Genomic DNA, 17,255 nt, shown 5'->3' with positions numbered 1-17,255 from the left:
AGTCTGAGAGGATGAGGGAGCCCACGTATTTAATGGGTGATGACATCGCACATTTATGAGTAGACAGTGTTTTAACATCGCAACCTTTTGTGTTCTGGTCCAAAACTACTACATCTTAAGTTTTGGCTGTGAGTTAAAAACAATCACAACGAAAGTGAGGAAAAGGAGACGTCATCAAAGACTGATTATCATCGCCCCCGGTGATCAGAAAGCACAACACCAGGTTAATTAAAAATCAAAAATTAACGTTAAAAAATAAATAATCTGGCATGGTTAAAATATTAAAGGAAGACATCGCACATAAAAGGAGAGAAAAAAAAACCGTTAAAACTCTTTTGTCAGTGTGTGACATTCATACTTTGCATTAGTGGTCCCTATTTGGCAAGGGGAAGAACGTTTTTACTCATTTTTCTGCTACAATAACAGCACACAAAGACGGCACAGTGACAGAGCCACTTTAAAACATTCTTAGTTACCAAGTACTGAAACAGTGGAAGAAGGGGACTTGGTCCAAGGTGTCTTTAAGTTCAGGTATAGCAGCTGAGGTGAGAGGAAGAGTTAGCTAAGTTAGCTAATAGCTACATTTTGTCGGAGTGTGTTCAGTTCATTATAAATCGATAATCAGGACTTGTAAGTTCTTACGATGTGAATTTCCTTCTCCTGTGCAAATGTATGAAGGAAGATGCCTGAGGAGACAGTACTGTTCAGCCGTCCAAATGTCGTACCCTTAGTTGTTAATGGCACAAACAGACTCTCTTGCATCATGTGCATATAATATAAATCCAGCCTTCGCTGAGTGGCTCCTACAACAGCACCGGTCAGTGCAGATAGCTAGTGTTGTACTGGAAAGCAGCCATCTGGACGCGATTACGCAGCCTCTGGACCTCCAGATCCTGGAAGTAGTCGTCCTCGTCGTTTTGGATGATGATTTTCTGCAGTTCGCCGATCTCACGCTCCATCCTGGAACGCAGCTCTCGCTTCATCTTCAGCAGGGCCTGAAATCACATCAGACTAATGAATACAGTGTCCGGAAAAGACGGTGAACAGTCATGCTGGCTACTGAGCTTCACATCAGTAAACAATATCTCAAAGACACCAGTCTGACCAGCATGATGAAAGCCACGTCCAAGTTGGTAATTTGTTGCATTTTAATTCCCTACAATTAGTCCATCAACATAAAAATGATGTGATGAATTCTGACATTTAACCACAGACGGCAGACTGACTGCAGTACTATAGCAAGAGCACCATCATATGAAGGATTTGTAAAAGTTATATTTTCCGATGATTTATCCACTTTTTGAACATCTGTAAACTTTTAGTATTTCAGACCAGATATTCATCATATATATGTAATCCGCTTATGGCGAACATCATGTGCAGTAATTCACAGCAGTAATATTTCAAAGGTTTACCTTTTCTTGAGCTTTTTTCCGAACCTGGATCTCCTGCCGCTCTTGTGCAAGTTTTTCAGCCAGTAGTGAAAACTGAAGAAAGAGAAAGCACATTTTAAGTTCACCTGCAGTTTATGAGTGGAGTATCTGTCTGTGCACAAATAACAGATTTGTTCCTGACTACCTCCAGAATTTGCCACTTTAATTTTTTTTGTTTGTGTGTGTGTTGCTGCTTGAAGACTCTTCAAATTCTTCTGAATTGAAACAGACGGACATGAAGTTACTTTGTTCTTTGAAGCTTAATTTACCCATTATCTTGTGAATTTAAAAAAGGGTAAACGATTGACCATAAACAATACTGAAGGTGTGGGTGGCTACTTGGTTCTTGCATAGATCACTGTGTGTGTGTGTCCTACTTGGTCTTTGTAGTAGTTCTCCATAGACTTGATCTGGTCTTGATGTCGTCTCTGATGTTCCAGTCGCTGCTCCCTGGCGGAGGCTCTCTGTTCCCTCAACCGGACTTTCTGTAGTTCCAAACCCTCTTCAAACAGCTGCCGAAACATCTACACACACACACACACACGTAATTTAATCTTTAACTTAGTAATATTACTTCATATCTGATTGCACTTGTCAATTCTTGGTTCCTCCCACAGTGAGAAGGCAGTTTCTAAAATATGATGGTTTGCTTGTTGTCTCTGTTTAATATCACTGAAAATTTAATGGCTTAGTAACAAAAACAACGTAGTTTCATTGGACGTAGTTTAACGTTAACTGGCCTTCACTACCCACCCTCTCCTCCTTGGTGCGTGCCCTCATCAGACGAGCACGGTGTTGAACGTGGTAGTCGTTGTAGTACTTCTTAGCGCGGGCTATCTGCTGCCTCTGCTCTCTCACTCGGTTCTGTGTCGACTTCTGCTGCTGGATACGCTCTTTGAAGTCTCTCTGGAAGTTAAACATCTTAGCATGTGAGTGTCCAGCTTAGTATGACAAACACTGTATGTCCAGAATGGGCTAGAGTTGTTTACTCATTTAAGAAAACGCAGCCACACTCTAAACATGCATTGTAACTGCTGATCATAAGGTAGCTGAATATTGAAGGCATCGTTTGAGTGTGTGTTTATGTGCTTATGCTCACCAGACGCCTGTTGTGGTCCTGTTCTTTGCGGACGATCTCCACCAGCAGGTCATGTTTCCTCTGGGCTTCCTCCACCTGGAAGACATATTCATCCATCAGTAAACACATCCCATGTGATTCCGCTGTGACTTGTAAAGGCAACCATCCTACCTGGCTGGAGAGTTTGCTGCGACGCTGGTGGTTGTTAGAGGTTGACAGTGCATGGAGTCTGTCCACCTGCTGCATCTGCTGCTCCCACATCCTGCCCAGAGCGTGAGGAGAGATGTGAAGGTGGGGCAACTCCTCCAGGAGCACAGGGAGGAGTTCATTCTCCTTCACCTTCACTGTAAAGAGAGAGTGGACACAAAGACGATTATCACATTAATGCTCTTTTATGTTTCTGCCGGTAAGTGAAATATTGTGTTTGACAAAAGAAGAATTTTTAAAAAAATATTTGTACTGTTATTCACTCCTGCATGCACCACATATGCCTCCTCTTTAGATTGTCAAATTTTTAGCAAAAGCCCTTTTGTGGTTGCAGGATGCTGTAAGACAATCCAGTGCACACGGATCACATAAAGATGTATTAATATCTCTATTTAACATCCTCAAAATCATGCTTCCACCACAGTGATGCCTTATGCCAAACATCTATCAGGGATGTTGCAGTCAAACCTCTTGCAAATGGAGAAAACTGTGTGAACGTGTGATTTTACTGATTCTATCTTTTCTAATTCTTTTTCTCTTTCATTTTCAGAAGTCCACAGAAGTCTACCTTTACTACCAACTGTTTATCAAAGCAAAAAAAAAAACCAAAAAAAAACTTATTTGAGCTACCCTGACCTGCCTGCCGTGTTCATGCGCAGGCACACCGACTTTGTTGGCGGTGATGTGGCTCGGCGTAGCCTGTGTGCTTCCCCCAGAGTATCAAACGCGAGAAGATGGTCCGTGTGTGCAAGTTTCCTGGCTGCCCTAACAAAATGACCAGACACACGCCGTGCAGTTTTCATCGGCTGCCCTTCTACGACAGGCAGAGGCTCAAGCTGTGGCTTGCTGCTCTACAAATAGACCCTGACACAAGTGTGAAGGAACTGCGTGTGGCAGACTATCGAGTATGCAGTGAACATTTCGACAGGGAGGACTACGTTCAGCGGGTCGGAACTAAAACACCCAAACACTACTACCTGAAGCCCACAGCTGTTCCCAGAGCCGTGAAACCCTCTGTGGGTGCAGAGGTAAGGCTTTAGGAGCCCGTTAGCTCCAGAAATAGCTGGTAGGTTACTGTATATAGCATAGTAACGACTAGCTAAACTCAAAGCTGTGTGCTGCTGATGTTTATAAGGTGACAGTGAATAAACATGAAACTGGATGTCAGCTGCGACGAGACATAACAAGAGGCAGGAAACTGATCCGTGAAAGTTAGAAAGTCCACGCATTTAAAGACATGTCAGCTGTGGAAGCCCTGTCAGATTTCCTTTAACAGGAAAACGTGAAAAGAACATGGAACCAATAAGAGAGTGGCTGTTTCCTTACTGGTGCACATCCGCGGTATATGGCTGCTCACAGTCTGCCATTCACCGTACGATATCAACAAACCCGGGGAGGTAACACACGTGTAATGTGCAGTCAGCTGAGCCCCGCCCCTCGCCGCTGCAGACAGAGGGAAAAGTCTCCACTCTGATGAGGATCCGGTTTGACTGTTAGCCTGCGTTGTTTTGCATGCAGATATGGCTCATAATGAACCAGTTCTTCTGAGAAAGGATGCGCGTCCAACCTCTGCAGAACCTGAACCGCCTCAGGTCAGTGTCTCCGTTCAGAGGCAGATTTATTTGGGGGATTTATCACCACTCATATGATCACATAACTCAAAGCTCGTACCGCACCGACCGACTGTAGACGGACAGAAGCGCTGGTTAGCTCATGTTAGCTAAAGTGTCCAGTGATGGCATGAGGACACACTGTATATAATGGTTGCCATGAGATAATACCCCCCCCCCCCCCCAACATCTTTTAGTCCCCTGCCATAATACTTTCTGTTTGTAGCAGTGCAGCCAGGTGTTTCAGGAGGACCTGTTGTGTGTGGTATTTTACAGCTGCAAGACAACTGGGCAGTAATGGACAGACCACCAGGCCAGTTCAGAAGCACAGGTGAGTCTTATCTTCACCATCCACTGTGGTTTACAGGTGGTATGTGTGACTCATTAATAACACTATAGGTTCTGAAAGTAGCCACAGCTCTGTGTTGCGGTCATGTGTAAAGGAAACTGCTGCTGTGGTGTTCATGGGTGGGACCTTGTCAATGCAATACAGACCATCAGTAAACCAAATTAAGCTGACAGGTCTAAAGATGTCCAATACAGTCCACTGTATTATCATAAGTGATGCTTTATTTCAAGTTTAAAATTACTTTATACTTTCTTTGAATGTTTAAATATTCTAACTTTCAACTACAAAGATTGTTTTGACTGACCGTACTGATATTGATTCACAGGCATTCAAGTAAATCTACCTGAGACACACCATGTAACCATGGAGAAGTAAGTCCACATCAACTCTGATCATGTTCTCCTAATGTAAAGAGTAAACTACGAGCTTAAAATGCTGTGACAGTACATTCTTTCAAAGCTTTTTTTTATATCCCATTTATAATTTCTCAGCTCTCTTTTCTGCCCCTGTACAGACCAACTCCACAGCACATCGTTGATGAGGAGGCCATCCTGCAGCTGATGAAGAACTGCCCAGTGTGCAACAGGAAGTGCCGCTGTAGCAAACACACTCGGGGCCCTTACTTCATAGTCTACCAGAGCTGTTACTACTGCGATTATCAGCGCAAGTGGGCTAGCCAGCCTGAGGCGAAAAATATAAACATTCATAAGGCACACACACCAGCTAAGAAGAAACTTCAGCCAAAGGACAAGGTGCCTGCAAATACCAAAGCTCAGCCATCACAGCTTAATGAGACAAGAGTGTCTGAATCACACAGCCCACTGGAGACCTGAGGAACAGACTCAACTCTGTCTTCGATATAAGCGACTAACATGAAGGTAAATCTGTGCATGAATATTCAGATGTGCCTTAAAGTGGATCCTTGATATGCAGTTGAAGATGTTTGATGACAAACAATCCTGTAAATTTGCTGCAAAGTTGTAGTTTCAGCCCAAAGTAATTTAAAATTCAGTTTGCGGATATGGAACACAAATAGGAGACAGACATAGATTCGCTCATTAGAACTGAAAAATACTGCAATGAAAATATGGTACGCTGGTGCTGTGCTGCAGAAACAATCATTTTGAATACTAATTATAATTATAGTATTTAGAAAAACAATAGCAATTTTACTTTTAAATCTGCAGTGCCCCGTACATACCTATGCATCAGTATCCAAGCATGACTGAATCCAAGATGTGATTTATATATAGCAAACTGGACCTGCTGCTGAAGGGTCTCATGGTAAATATACAAGTCTTGACTTACGTGATGGAGCTTTCCTGGGGGCCTCCCGACGTCTCCGCCCTGGTGTGGTTTGCGTCTTATGTTGTGACTTGTGCTGGGCCTTTGTTCTAGCTGGGGACAGTCTGGGGGCCTGAGAAGCATCCCTTAGTATGGCCTCTCTGTACTCTCTCTCCTTCAGACACACACACACGTGCACATGGTTCAGTAAACTGGGACAAATTTCCCAAACAGTCACAAGCACTCAGTAAATTTCCTAAATATCTTCCATTTTGCACACATTCCTCCAAACTAAAAGCTTTGTTGGAAAGGTTAATGTCCTTGGATTATTACTTGTTTAACATCAGAGTAGCACTTGATATTTGCCAGTTTATACGTAGAGAGGTTTTATGGTTAATCAGAATTTTACAGATTAGAAAAATGTCCACCTTCAGTTTCCAGTAGAACATGATGTACAGTTTATATTTTTACAGTTAAAGTTGGACATTGAGGAAATGCTTTCCAGCACCTATTTTATTTTTGTTTGAACGCATACTGAATGTGTTATTGTCCTTACAGTGTCCTTACTCTATTTTTTCTGTAAATATATTAAAACTTTGCACTCCATCTAAACTAATATGCTTAGCCTAATTGATTCTATTAGTTCAGCTGACTCTAAAAGGGTGTAGGCAGACATTATTACATTATTACAAAGCTCTGCTTCAGTGCACTAAACAGGGTGGAGGAGGGGTGAGAGAGGGGTCCTTCATACCAAACCACACTTCATATTAATGACTTACAGCTTCCTGAGCTTTGAGGCGAGCCTTGTTTAGATCTGTCCGTTCTTTGTCTTCGTATCTTTTCAGCTCTTCCTCATAGTCTTTATTCTCCAAATACTTAAAGAGAGAGAGAGAGAGAGTCATATAATTTGTTAAGCATAGGACATGATGGATAGAGCAGGCACAACAGCAAATAAATTTAATATGAACAAGTAACAGACTAAGGTAAGAACAGGTATTACTGAAAACAATCGGGTAAATACAAAACTAACTGATGTAACTTTTGAAATTTTATTGCAACCCCATACTGATTAGCATCTGAAATTTTCAGATGACACAATTTTCAGGGCAATGCAGCTTTAAATGTCTTAGACAGTGAAAAAGTTTTGCATATTTTACTGCATGAACTTTTGCATGTAGTTTCAGACCAGCTCATAATCAGCCAACCTGGTCTCGGTTGTTCTTAAACTGCTACTGCTAAAATCCCACCAGTCAGGCTTCAGTGCAGCATTTAAATCTATTGAGCCGTCTGAAAATTACAGCCAGTTGTCACTTTGCAGGAATCCATTCTTGAATTTTATAAAAGTAATATTCTGTTAACTAAATTTATTTGAAATAACCACAATGAAACACACTAAAACCTTACTCAGTTTAGGTATAACAGGAACTTTAATGCTTGTATCTGTTTATTATATAAGGTACATTTCTAAAATATTAATACCTTGCTATGTTTTCTTTGAGGCAGTCTGTGACTTCGATCTCCTCGCCTTGAATGATCAGAAGCTGTGAGGTTTGTCTGTCTCCCATCATTCAGGCTCAAGGCCTCTGCCATTGCATTTTCTAACTGTCCCTTCAGAGAGCGACGGACCCGTGGAGGGGAAGGTGACAAGGAGCGTGTCCGGTGTGTGGACTCAACGTCTGGTATTCCTGAAACTTATAAATGTCACGATTCAACACCCTGCAGCTGTGAAATTAATAGACTTCAGTGCTTAGTTTACAGATTAAATTGAAAAAACTTGTGGTGTGCTTTTGTAGTTTGCAGTTAATGGACTAAAACACAAACTTTTAAGGCTGTAGTTTGATTTACTCTTTGTGAAAACAATGTCTTCATCACAGTTTAGCCAAAATGTGTTTGTACCTGTGTGTTGTCTGGGAGTCTTGCGGCACTCCATGACGCTGTCGCTGTGGTGTGACTGCTTGTCCTCTTCTCTCACCTCACTTGACTCTCCACTTTCTCCCAGGACTCGTTTAAGCATCTATAGAAATGATACCATAACGTGCAGTTGCAAGCATTAAAGAAATAACACACAGATACAAAAAAATGTCATGGCTACATGCAGTGCATCTTCTGATGGCTGTAAAGTCTACGACAAGTTGGCATGACAAGATACAAAAAATTCACACACCTCATCGAGTTCTTCAAGTCGATGGGACAGATTTTCAGAGATGTGATGCAGCTCCTCTTCTGCTTTCCTGTTCCTCTGTCTGCGATAAGATAGCGGGTCTTCAAAATCCTCCTCTAACCTGTTACTGCTTGAGCAGATGATAAAGAAAAGGCAGCACACAGCAGAGATGGTTAGAAAATCAGAAAGCAACCACTACAAAATTGTCCCCTCATCAAATAATTTCTCTGACAATATTCCATTCCTTGATATGTAGCTCCCTACTGTAGAACCACCTCTTTTACCTGAGGTCCATCCTTTCTCTTTGACGTATTCTTCTGCCCTGTAATCGTCGTGTATAACTCAGATCCTCTTCCTCCTCTTGCTCTTCCTCTTCAGTGTCTGGTGGAGAAGGGGTTGTGGGTACCATTTCATCCTGCAGGGTGAGGAAAAGCACATCTGGCTGGGTGCGGAACAAAACCCTCCTTGGACCTCCGTTAGTTGGCTAAGATTAGGAGGAGAAACAGGAGAAATAAATAAACTTGCTAACCATAAGGTAACACAAAATAGAAAATGTATCCAAGAAAGAAGGAAAGCAACGGGCTGCACTTTGTCACAAGCATGTGGGATATGTGTATTAAAGCTAATCCTTTACAACATAGATACATACATGGCCACAGGAAGGGTTGGACTGATAAACTACTAGCCAAAAACAATTACAAGGCCAATATTGCCTTCATGTGACAGCAATATGATCACCTCTTAACAACTTCACATTTCATTACACATTAGATGCTAATGATTTATGTAAAGGGAATCTGTTAAATAAGTTGTTAGGAACACACACAAGTCTAAACCTGATCTTCAGCAGGATTCTTTAAAAGGGCTGACAACAACACTTAAACATTCCCACAGTGTCTGCATGCAGTTAAAGGTTGCTGTAAAACTTGGTACAAGTGAAGGCTTGTTGCTCTCTTACCTCTAGTGTTTCCCCCTCTGCTTCTGTCCTGGCTCTCTGTTGACTGGTCAAAGACGTCTCGCTCACAGCTGGAAATTGAGCAAAACATAGCATTATCAAGTAAGGTTCAGCTCCTGAAATGATTTTTTTCCCCCATGATGCTAACCAAACATCCAACTTGCAGTTTACAAGGAATATAAATCTTCCTTAAGTGACAATTTGCTGCACTGAGCTATTTTCATGTGTTAGCAGACACATGGTCATGACAAATTAACGGCACAATTTGCTAGCTACACTGTCAGATCCAACTATCAGTTTCATCATCTGGCAGCAACTTTTTTTCAATCCTCTGATCTGTGATGCAGAGTTAAAACAAACAGTTAAACCACTTAATTTGTTCTTATCTACAGTGGAGGTACATGCATTTTGACTCACCTGGAGACTGTAGTCCATTGCTAACAACAGTCTCAACTACCGGTTTAGGGATCTGTAGGAGAAAGATAGAGAGAAAGAGAAGGAGTGGGATTATTGTGAATACTGAACATTATCTGCAGCTCACAAAAGTCAATTTTCTAAAATCATCCACAAGAGAAAAAAGTAGACCACCAGGGACCAGACGCAAGACATAGGTTTGAGCTTGGTGGCTGTTGTTGTGTACTGTACACTCAGCATTAGAAGCAGGCCATAGGTTAAACCATCTGTGTGCAAGCAGCCACACAACTCCAGACTCTTGTGTGTGTCAGGGCCTGATGCTAAGTAACTGTGCTAACTCTGCTAAGTAAGGTTCTCCCTGGATTCACTTTAAAGGTGATAAATACATTTAAGACTGTCTGAATTACTAAAGAACAGTTTTCCTTAAAATAAAAAGCTTACTTTGACTTATGTACTTTGATTAACTTTAATCACACCTTTTTTTTATTTTACCAATAGACTTTTAATGATTGTTGAACTTGGTCACGACTAAACTGTTCAGAAAGCTATTTATAATTTAGTGCACTGTCTGCTAACTTAGGTTGCCTCATTGACTATCAACAGACGGTTGCTTAACACTTTTGGCTGAAATCAGGGTTTGGTTCAGTCACATAAAAGAATTTAGAAAAGGTTAGGTCAAGACTTAGTCACACAGGCAGAAAATGTAATTGGACATGGTTTCACACCAGCACAGGAGTATAAATAAACCTATATAGAATAGAGAAGTGTACTTCCTACAAGCTAATGGTCAGCAAACATTCAAAAGACTTTGACAGCTATCACTTGACATGCCACTATACAGGCTTGTTAAATGAATATTGGTACAGGGTGCCTAAAAAGTAAAGTACTAGAACTGTGAGTAGTTTGCATGTCCTTTCAAATTGCATGCAAATAAAAGGCAAATGGACTGTAACACAATTAAGCGTCATCATACTGTTTTATAAGGCTACCTCTGTAGTGGCAGGGGCGGCTTCTTCCTCCATGTGCCCATGGCTAAGCTCAGCAGCTTTGGCGGGCTGGGTGGCTGTGTGTGGGTCTGCGTCGGGCCTGTGGGGAGTGTTGCTCTGGTTGGGTGGCTGCAGAGCGATGGCCGAGTGCAGCGGTTCAGTCAATGGCACACCCTGGGCGTCCAGCGGACCAGCAGTGGTCATGGCGTCTGAGGTTTGGGGAGCAGCAGACAGTCCTATCAGAAGGATAAAGTAATCATGAACTCAATGAAAGATTTATTTCATTTATCAATTAAACACTTTAATAATCTATCAGTAATAAATGAATCAAAACATAAGTGATTATTGGAGGCAACATGAGGTTATAGGGCAATCACATGACTGTAATTCTTTTGGTGCGTGTTGAATAGGTTTTGCCTTTTCTCCCAAACACTGATTGTTAATGCTAAATTTGTCTTTGTGGTTCGGAGCAATGCCACATAACAGGATGGGTAACTACTGCACACTGTGACGACTAGAACAAGTTTAATCAGTGCATAAAACAATTCATGTCCTCTTCTGATGCTGCAGAAACACAGTTTGTGTGTCTTACCTTCTTTGCCTGTAAATGTGCGTGCAGAGACTCCCAGCCCAATGAGCTCACTGGTTGATCCCATTTCCTCAGCGTTCCAGGAATGGAGGGAATGTTTACTGGACTGGGCGGCAGACCTGAATGATAAAGACACAGTATGATTCACAGGTTGACCCAAGTACTTACATGTTAAAGTAGACATGCGGTAATATAATAAACTTCCTCGGAAGTTATCAAACCACAGCTGTGATTAAGAGTGGATCAAGGAGTATGGTGATGGCCTCGTTACCATACCTTCTTAGATTGATTTTGTTTGTTCTCTTTCTTTTTTATCTGTTTTGTGCATGTGTGTTGATCTGGGTGGCTACCTGCTGCATACGATTGCACTACAAAAAAATATTCTTGCTTGTTAACTTTTCCATTTAGTGAGTTTTCCAGATCAAACCCTCAGCTAAGATCAGGTCATGGTGGTGCTGCTGTAAAAGCTGTGCAGGCTTCCTTGTGCATAGGCACAGCATAGTTTTGAAATCAAAACAGCAGAACCACTGACTCACTGATTACATAACACCTGCATAGTGCTGCTCAGACACAGGCTGTGCTCAGTGGTTCCACTGTCACTGGCAGCACCACCATAATACAAAAGTTACTAACATCTTAATGTTGAAATAAGTTTTATATTTCACTTTTAAGATTATGTATACATTAAACAGACCAGCACTGCCACAACATGCAGTCAAACAAATAATTGAAACCACATTGAGCTGCAAACTTGTCTCTGTTTAACAGCACCATTAATGTCTTAATATTTACACTACTGCTTAGAAGTTAGCCCAGCTGGCTGTTGTGTCAACAGGACATACAGCCGGGATCTTCACTAAATCTGAAGTCATGTGACTGTCAGGCAAACCTGACTGTCAGCAGTGTTTTTGGAACAGTCTGTATTCTTTGTTAGTCTTTCACACTACGAATGTCTGAAGGAAGACATTCATTGTGTTGCATCAAACCATTATGAAAGTAAAAATCATAAATAAGAGATCAGACTGGCAGACTTCACTGACTTTGCAGAGAAGTGAAAGTTCTTTTACTCTCTGAAACACCTGCAGTCTGACATGCCTTTCAAAAGAAAATTCTCTAGTGCATAGGAAATTGCGGATTTCACATTTCTAGGAGCCACAACACTTGGTATATATGGGATAAATAGAGGAATGGGCATACTAATGTCACTTACAGAAATTCAAATTTAATCAAGAGAAAAGCAAAGGAGAAGGGTCACGTTCTGTAGTGGTTGCGAAAGATGTGCTGTACAGAAGCACTTACTCTCCAGTGGAAGACGAAGATGCTCCCTCCAGCTTAGTCTCCTTGTGCTCTGTGGCATTGTAGCTCGTAGACTCCTTGGTTTCACAGGGCACATCCTCGTTGAGACTGTTACTCAGTTCCTCTACAAAAAAACAAAAAAAAAACAGACATGAATGATACAAATGACCAAGAGGAAGAGGCAGAAAATGAGGAAAAACAGAACCAATAACAAAGTCAAAGCAATACTTGCGATTACAACATATAATGACTACCATGGAATTTTAAGGAGGAACAAACTCATATGACCTTTAATTCAAAGAACTTACTGACATTTTGTCAGTTACAGCTCTTTTCAAATACAATAATAAAGGTAAACCTCAAAAGATTCACAGCCAAAAAAGTCTGACAGACAACTGCTGTAGCTTTTTAAGGGGGAAAAAGTAAACTCAGCTCAACACAGCAACTATTAACCAAACTAAATGCTAAGTGCTAAAAGGAATTTGTGACACTAACAATGCCACCACAGCTCTGATTAACCAACATTTCAGTCAAAAACAACTTTGCACATTTCCATTGCAACAAACGGGTCTCTGTCAGCGTCTATTGAACTCAGACCCAAATTCAGTGTCCCACATCCAGGACATTTCCCTGGGCTTCTTAGAAAAACACATCATTTCTAAGTGCAGACACAGTCATTAAGTACTAATTGCTGTTTGGCAGTGGTCTGAGGGATGGTCCAGTCACACAAAGGCATACTCAGTTCTACTAAATGAAGAGGGCTAACTGTTCCCTGTAAAGCCCTGCACCAGCTGGTCTTAAACTGGGTTTAAGACACATTTTGCCCAGTTCATGCTGAGGGACAGACAGCCAATCTCACCTAAACAGAGACTCGTGTACTAGTCAGGAAAAGGGAAAAGTAGCACTGTGGATCAATGGAAAGGTTTTAACATGTTTAGATGATTTTTGATACTAGTTCTGATCTTTTGTTTCAACACCAGTTTATGTAAAATTAACAAGAATTTTATTCTGAATTAATGTTATTATTTAATTAAACTTAATACAGCACCAACCTTTTCAGTCTCTAAAATATCTAACTACATAAAAAATAAAAAGTTTTTTATTAGATTACTAAGCCTTAAAATACATAATTAAAAATTATAAAACACTACATTGTTACAGAAAATGCAGCCATTTTGTGTGTACAAATAGTTCAGATTCATATCTTTAAAAACGCCTTTGTTAAAGATAAAAATGCATATTATCTATTAAATCGATGAGGGAAAAGAGACATGAATGAATCTGCCTACCACCATTCTGTGACTCCTCCCTTATCTCCTCGTTGAGGTATTCCAGGAGGCCATCAAAGATTTCCAGGAGGTTCTTGATAGACTCTTTGTCCCCTCTGACAACATTTTCTCCTGTGAACACACAGCCATCCTCAGCTTTATTCGCAGTACTCATCCGTTTTATTGTTGACTGTATCCTTGAATACCTCTTCAGGAAGTCTGCCAAGTGGCATAAAATTACTGACTTGATGAAATTTTCTACCATTTCAAGTCGGTGCAAGTGAAGGTTATGCAGGTATGTAGTGGTGAATCACAGTTAATTTTCTCTCACACATGCACATTTAAATTTTTAGATGCAGACACTTAGACTCAATGGTGTTGTTACAAATGAAAGGTATATACCTGTAATGTGTGAGAGGCTGATCTGAAGGTAATCCAGGGACAGAGAATCAATCACAGACTGAATGTTATGGACATCCTCCTCTTGACTGCATGGTTCTGCAATATAATCTAAACGCACAAATTGATGTACACAGATGTGAATAGCACAAAGCATGTACACATGAGATGACAAAAACAGCGAAATGTACACATGTTCAACAATGGCAAACTGAAAGAAACACGCATTCACACAAACCTCCTTAAGCTCTTTCCTGTTCTTAGCAATTCAGAAAAGAATTCAGCAACATTAACAGTCTTGTGATGGTATGTTTGTCTCAGGAAGCATTCCTGACATACTAAGCACACTCCTGTTCTAAAACTTCTGACCTAAAATAAAAGCTTCAGTGTTTGTGGCTTTATGCTTACAATTTAAATGCTCTTGTTAACAAGTTTAAGGTCACAACTTTAAGAACAGTTAGTTGATGTTAGGGTTTCAAGAAGTAATTCTTTTCATCATCACTTACTCTGATGATTATTTGCTATATTAATTGATTAATTGCTTGGTCTGTAATTATCAGGTGATGTAATGAAACTTTGTTTTTGCTTAAAAAAAAATAACCTAAACAAGTAACTGTTTATTAAAGTAATTGTCAACTATTTCTCTATTGATCGACCAATTATTTCGGCATGAGCCATGTCATAGGGTGACTAAGTGTGCGTGTGTGAAAGAGGTTGCGTGCGCACCTACCGGAACTAATTGAACACCTGATAAGATACAGGTGTGTGTGGTGGCGGGAAAGCTTTTTTCTTTGTTAGTGGACACAGGCAGCTGGAGAAGCAGCTGAGCTGACGACGAGAAAGAAGTGACCGAGAACGCAGTGAAAGCGTGCTGGGCAGAACGTCGCAACGACATCTTATCTTAAGAGTCCGGTAACCAGCTTCGGGGAGTCGTGTGTATCTGCTGCCGAGACCAAAGGAGCCGCCGCGCCGTGAGGGTCCAGGCCGCCACCACGCCACAGACGCACGGTGCCAGAGGAGGAGGCCTTGGATGAAAGTGGAGAGGTGGGGACGCGTTCCACCCCTCCTGCGGTTAAGTACCCCTCTATCTCTTTGAATACATCGATCGAGATAACATTTAGTGATGTTGTGTTTGCTGCGGCAATTTGTTATTTTTTCTTTTGTTCTTGGTGGTTCTGATATTCTTGGGCAAATTTGGGCATCTTGCATTCAGTCATTTTTTTCCCCAGTTTCAGAAATCTTTGTGGATTGGGCCTTACTTTGTTTGGCGTGGATTTACTTTCAATAGATTAGTTATTTAATTCTTTGAGTTACTTTGTGTTAGGTTGCCGAGTTTGCTGTGCTTTTTTTCTATTTATACATAAGCAACATTTTTGCTTGTATTTGCCCCACATAAGGTTTATTGATTTTGTTTTCTGGGACTCCTATGCATAGTATAAAGACTGATAGGTAGCTGAGCACCCTGATGCCCTGTTTTCTCTCGCAAGCTATCAACCGACAGCCACACAGAGACCTGCTGTTCAGGGGATCACATACACTCTGTCTGGGTAAGTGGACAGCCTGTTGGACTCTTTTAATTCGACCCTCCAGAGTAGTTTTTTTGCCACACACATACTCACACACTCCACTCGGTGGCATGCCACATCTGCAGTTTGCTCTTACCTGGAACTTTCTCTCCCAAGATGTTCTCATACAGAGTAATGAAAACATTGGCATCACAGTCCGTCAGTCTCCTCAGCCTCAGGTTTATGTGACACTTGCTAAATAGATCATTTGCCACATCTACCCAATCTGTAAACAATAAGAACATAGTCGTGTTCATATCGGGCAGTGAAGTCTTTAAGCAAAACATCTGAATCTAAAATTAATAAAGTATTCCTATAAAATAATAATACAAAAACAGTGTTTAAAGAGTTAAAACTGGAGCAAAGTTCCACATCTTTCTGAGTATAAGTAACATTTCCTTAACAAAAGTGACATCAGTGGACCACGTATGAATTATCATTGCTTTGTTTTACATCGAGAGGGCTCATTTCGGTGACATTCACTAGTTATTTATTCACAAACCAGGTTCAGCATACTCCTCTAGGGGTGAAAACTTTAATTCAGTCATGTATGCCGGTCCGCGGCAAACTTAAGTTTCAGAGCGGGGAGTAATTTCTCCGCGTCTCATACACACCAACTTACTTACACACTACCGAGGACACACAATCAGTTCATGATAAATAAGACCAGTGGCTTTGAGTCTGAGTTGATTAAAACAACGAGCAGACTCTTATCTAAAGTTACCTTCCAGTCTTAAGTCAGCTCTAACGTTTTTTACCGGTTAACGAAAAAGTAGCTAGCTAACGCTGCTAATTAGATCTGTTTGCTAACAGGAACATTATCATGAAATGTTCAACTGTGAACTCTAACCATTAAAACAAAATCATCTGTAAGATATAAGCATGTACGGGTGCTGGCTCAGTGACAGTAGGGAAAGCAACAATAACCTGGCAGCTAACGTTAGCTGTGAGTTAGCGTTACGTGTCGTTAGCTTTCTCCGGACCGGAGAACACAGCCTCTGCTGCCTTACCTCTCTCTCCCTCCTGGGTTCCCATGAAACGGCTGTCGACGACAGGCAGCTGAAGCTCAAAAACAACTGACTAGCCGAAAAAGAGTCTTTTGTAATCCAGACCCCAGTGGGATCAGTTGCGATGTTGTTGTGGTTTTCAGTAACTATCAGGAACTATCGGCTCTCATTTAAAATTGAAGTCCTGTTTGATTGGACGTTACGCTCGGTCTTTGTTTCCGGAAGTGTCCTGTGCTGGGGGCATACCGCCTCCTGCTGGTGACTGTGTATAATGCAAGCAATGATGATGGAGCATGTGAGCTTTCACACTACAGTGACTTCACAGACACTTTTTTTTTTTTTTTTTTGGACTGGATTTAAAGGATTGCTGTCATGTACACGTGGTCATCTGCATACAATTCATCATATTGTATCTATTTTTACAGTATATGTACTGCTGTGCAGTGTGTGGTTGCTAGCTATGTTGGACAGCTATGATTAGAGTTAATAAATGCACTGAACATTTCTGTTTGCTCTGTAGCTTCCTGTCACCCACTCCTGACTTTATCACAGTGAGATCTTGCACTCCCTTTTCTCTCTGTCTCTCTGTTTGTCTCACTGAAACAAACACTTCTTATCCTTGGGCATAAAAAGTGGGAAAGACGTGTGAGGTGT

At 41.2% G+C, this 17,255-nt stretch overlaps 1 protein-coding gene across 8 annotated transcripts; it reads right to left on the bottom strand.

Moving 5' to 3' along the window:
• Positions 1–14: 14 nt before the first annotated feature.
• On the bottom strand, positions 15–16,823 carry LOC121180470 (centrosomal protein of 95 kDa-like). Of its 8 annotated transcripts, none has more exons than XM_041035904.1 (21): positions 16,605–16,823; positions 15,692–15,820; positions 14,033–14,140; positions 13,652–13,762; positions 12,366–12,486; positions 11,070–11,185; positions 10,481–10,713; positions 9,497–9,546; positions 9,081–9,165; positions 8,407–8,606; positions 8,126–8,252; positions 7,858–7,975; positions 7,441–7,646; positions 6,741–6,836; positions 5,986–6,136; positions 2,683–2,855; positions 2,533–2,607; positions 2,187–2,339; positions 1,811–1,957; positions 1,416–1,487; positions 15–995 (listed from the first exon to the last, which is right to left on the bottom strand). In XM_041035904.1, the coding sequence occupies exons 1-21, from the start codon at positions 16,627–16,629 to the stop codon at positions 819–821; spliced, it is 2,673 nt and encodes an 890-aa protein (XP_040891838.1). In that variant the 5' UTR covers positions 16,630–16,823; the 3' UTR covers positions 15–818. The 8 variants fall into 8 exon arrangements, with proteins under 8 accessions (XP_040891838.1, XP_040891842.1, XP_040891841.1 ...); XM_041035908.1 differs by having other exon boundaries at positions 7,441–7,652; positions 10,481–10,686; XM_041035907.1 differs by having other exon boundaries at positions 9,081–9,148; positions 9,495–9,546; positions 16,605–16,822.
• Between the last annotated feature and the right edge of the window lie 432 nt (positions 16,824–17,255).

This window comes from Toxotes jaculatrix, chromosome 4 (genome assembly GCF_017976425.1).
Source record: "Toxotes jaculatrix isolate fToxJac2 chromosome 4, fToxJac2.pri, whole genome shotgun sequence".
NCBI classification, from domain to species: Eukaryota; Metazoa; Chordata; class Actinopteri; family Toxotidae; genus Toxotes; species Toxotes jaculatrix.
Note: the sequence above shows the minus strand (reverse complement) of the source record. Positions and strands in the feature narration are given on the sequence as shown.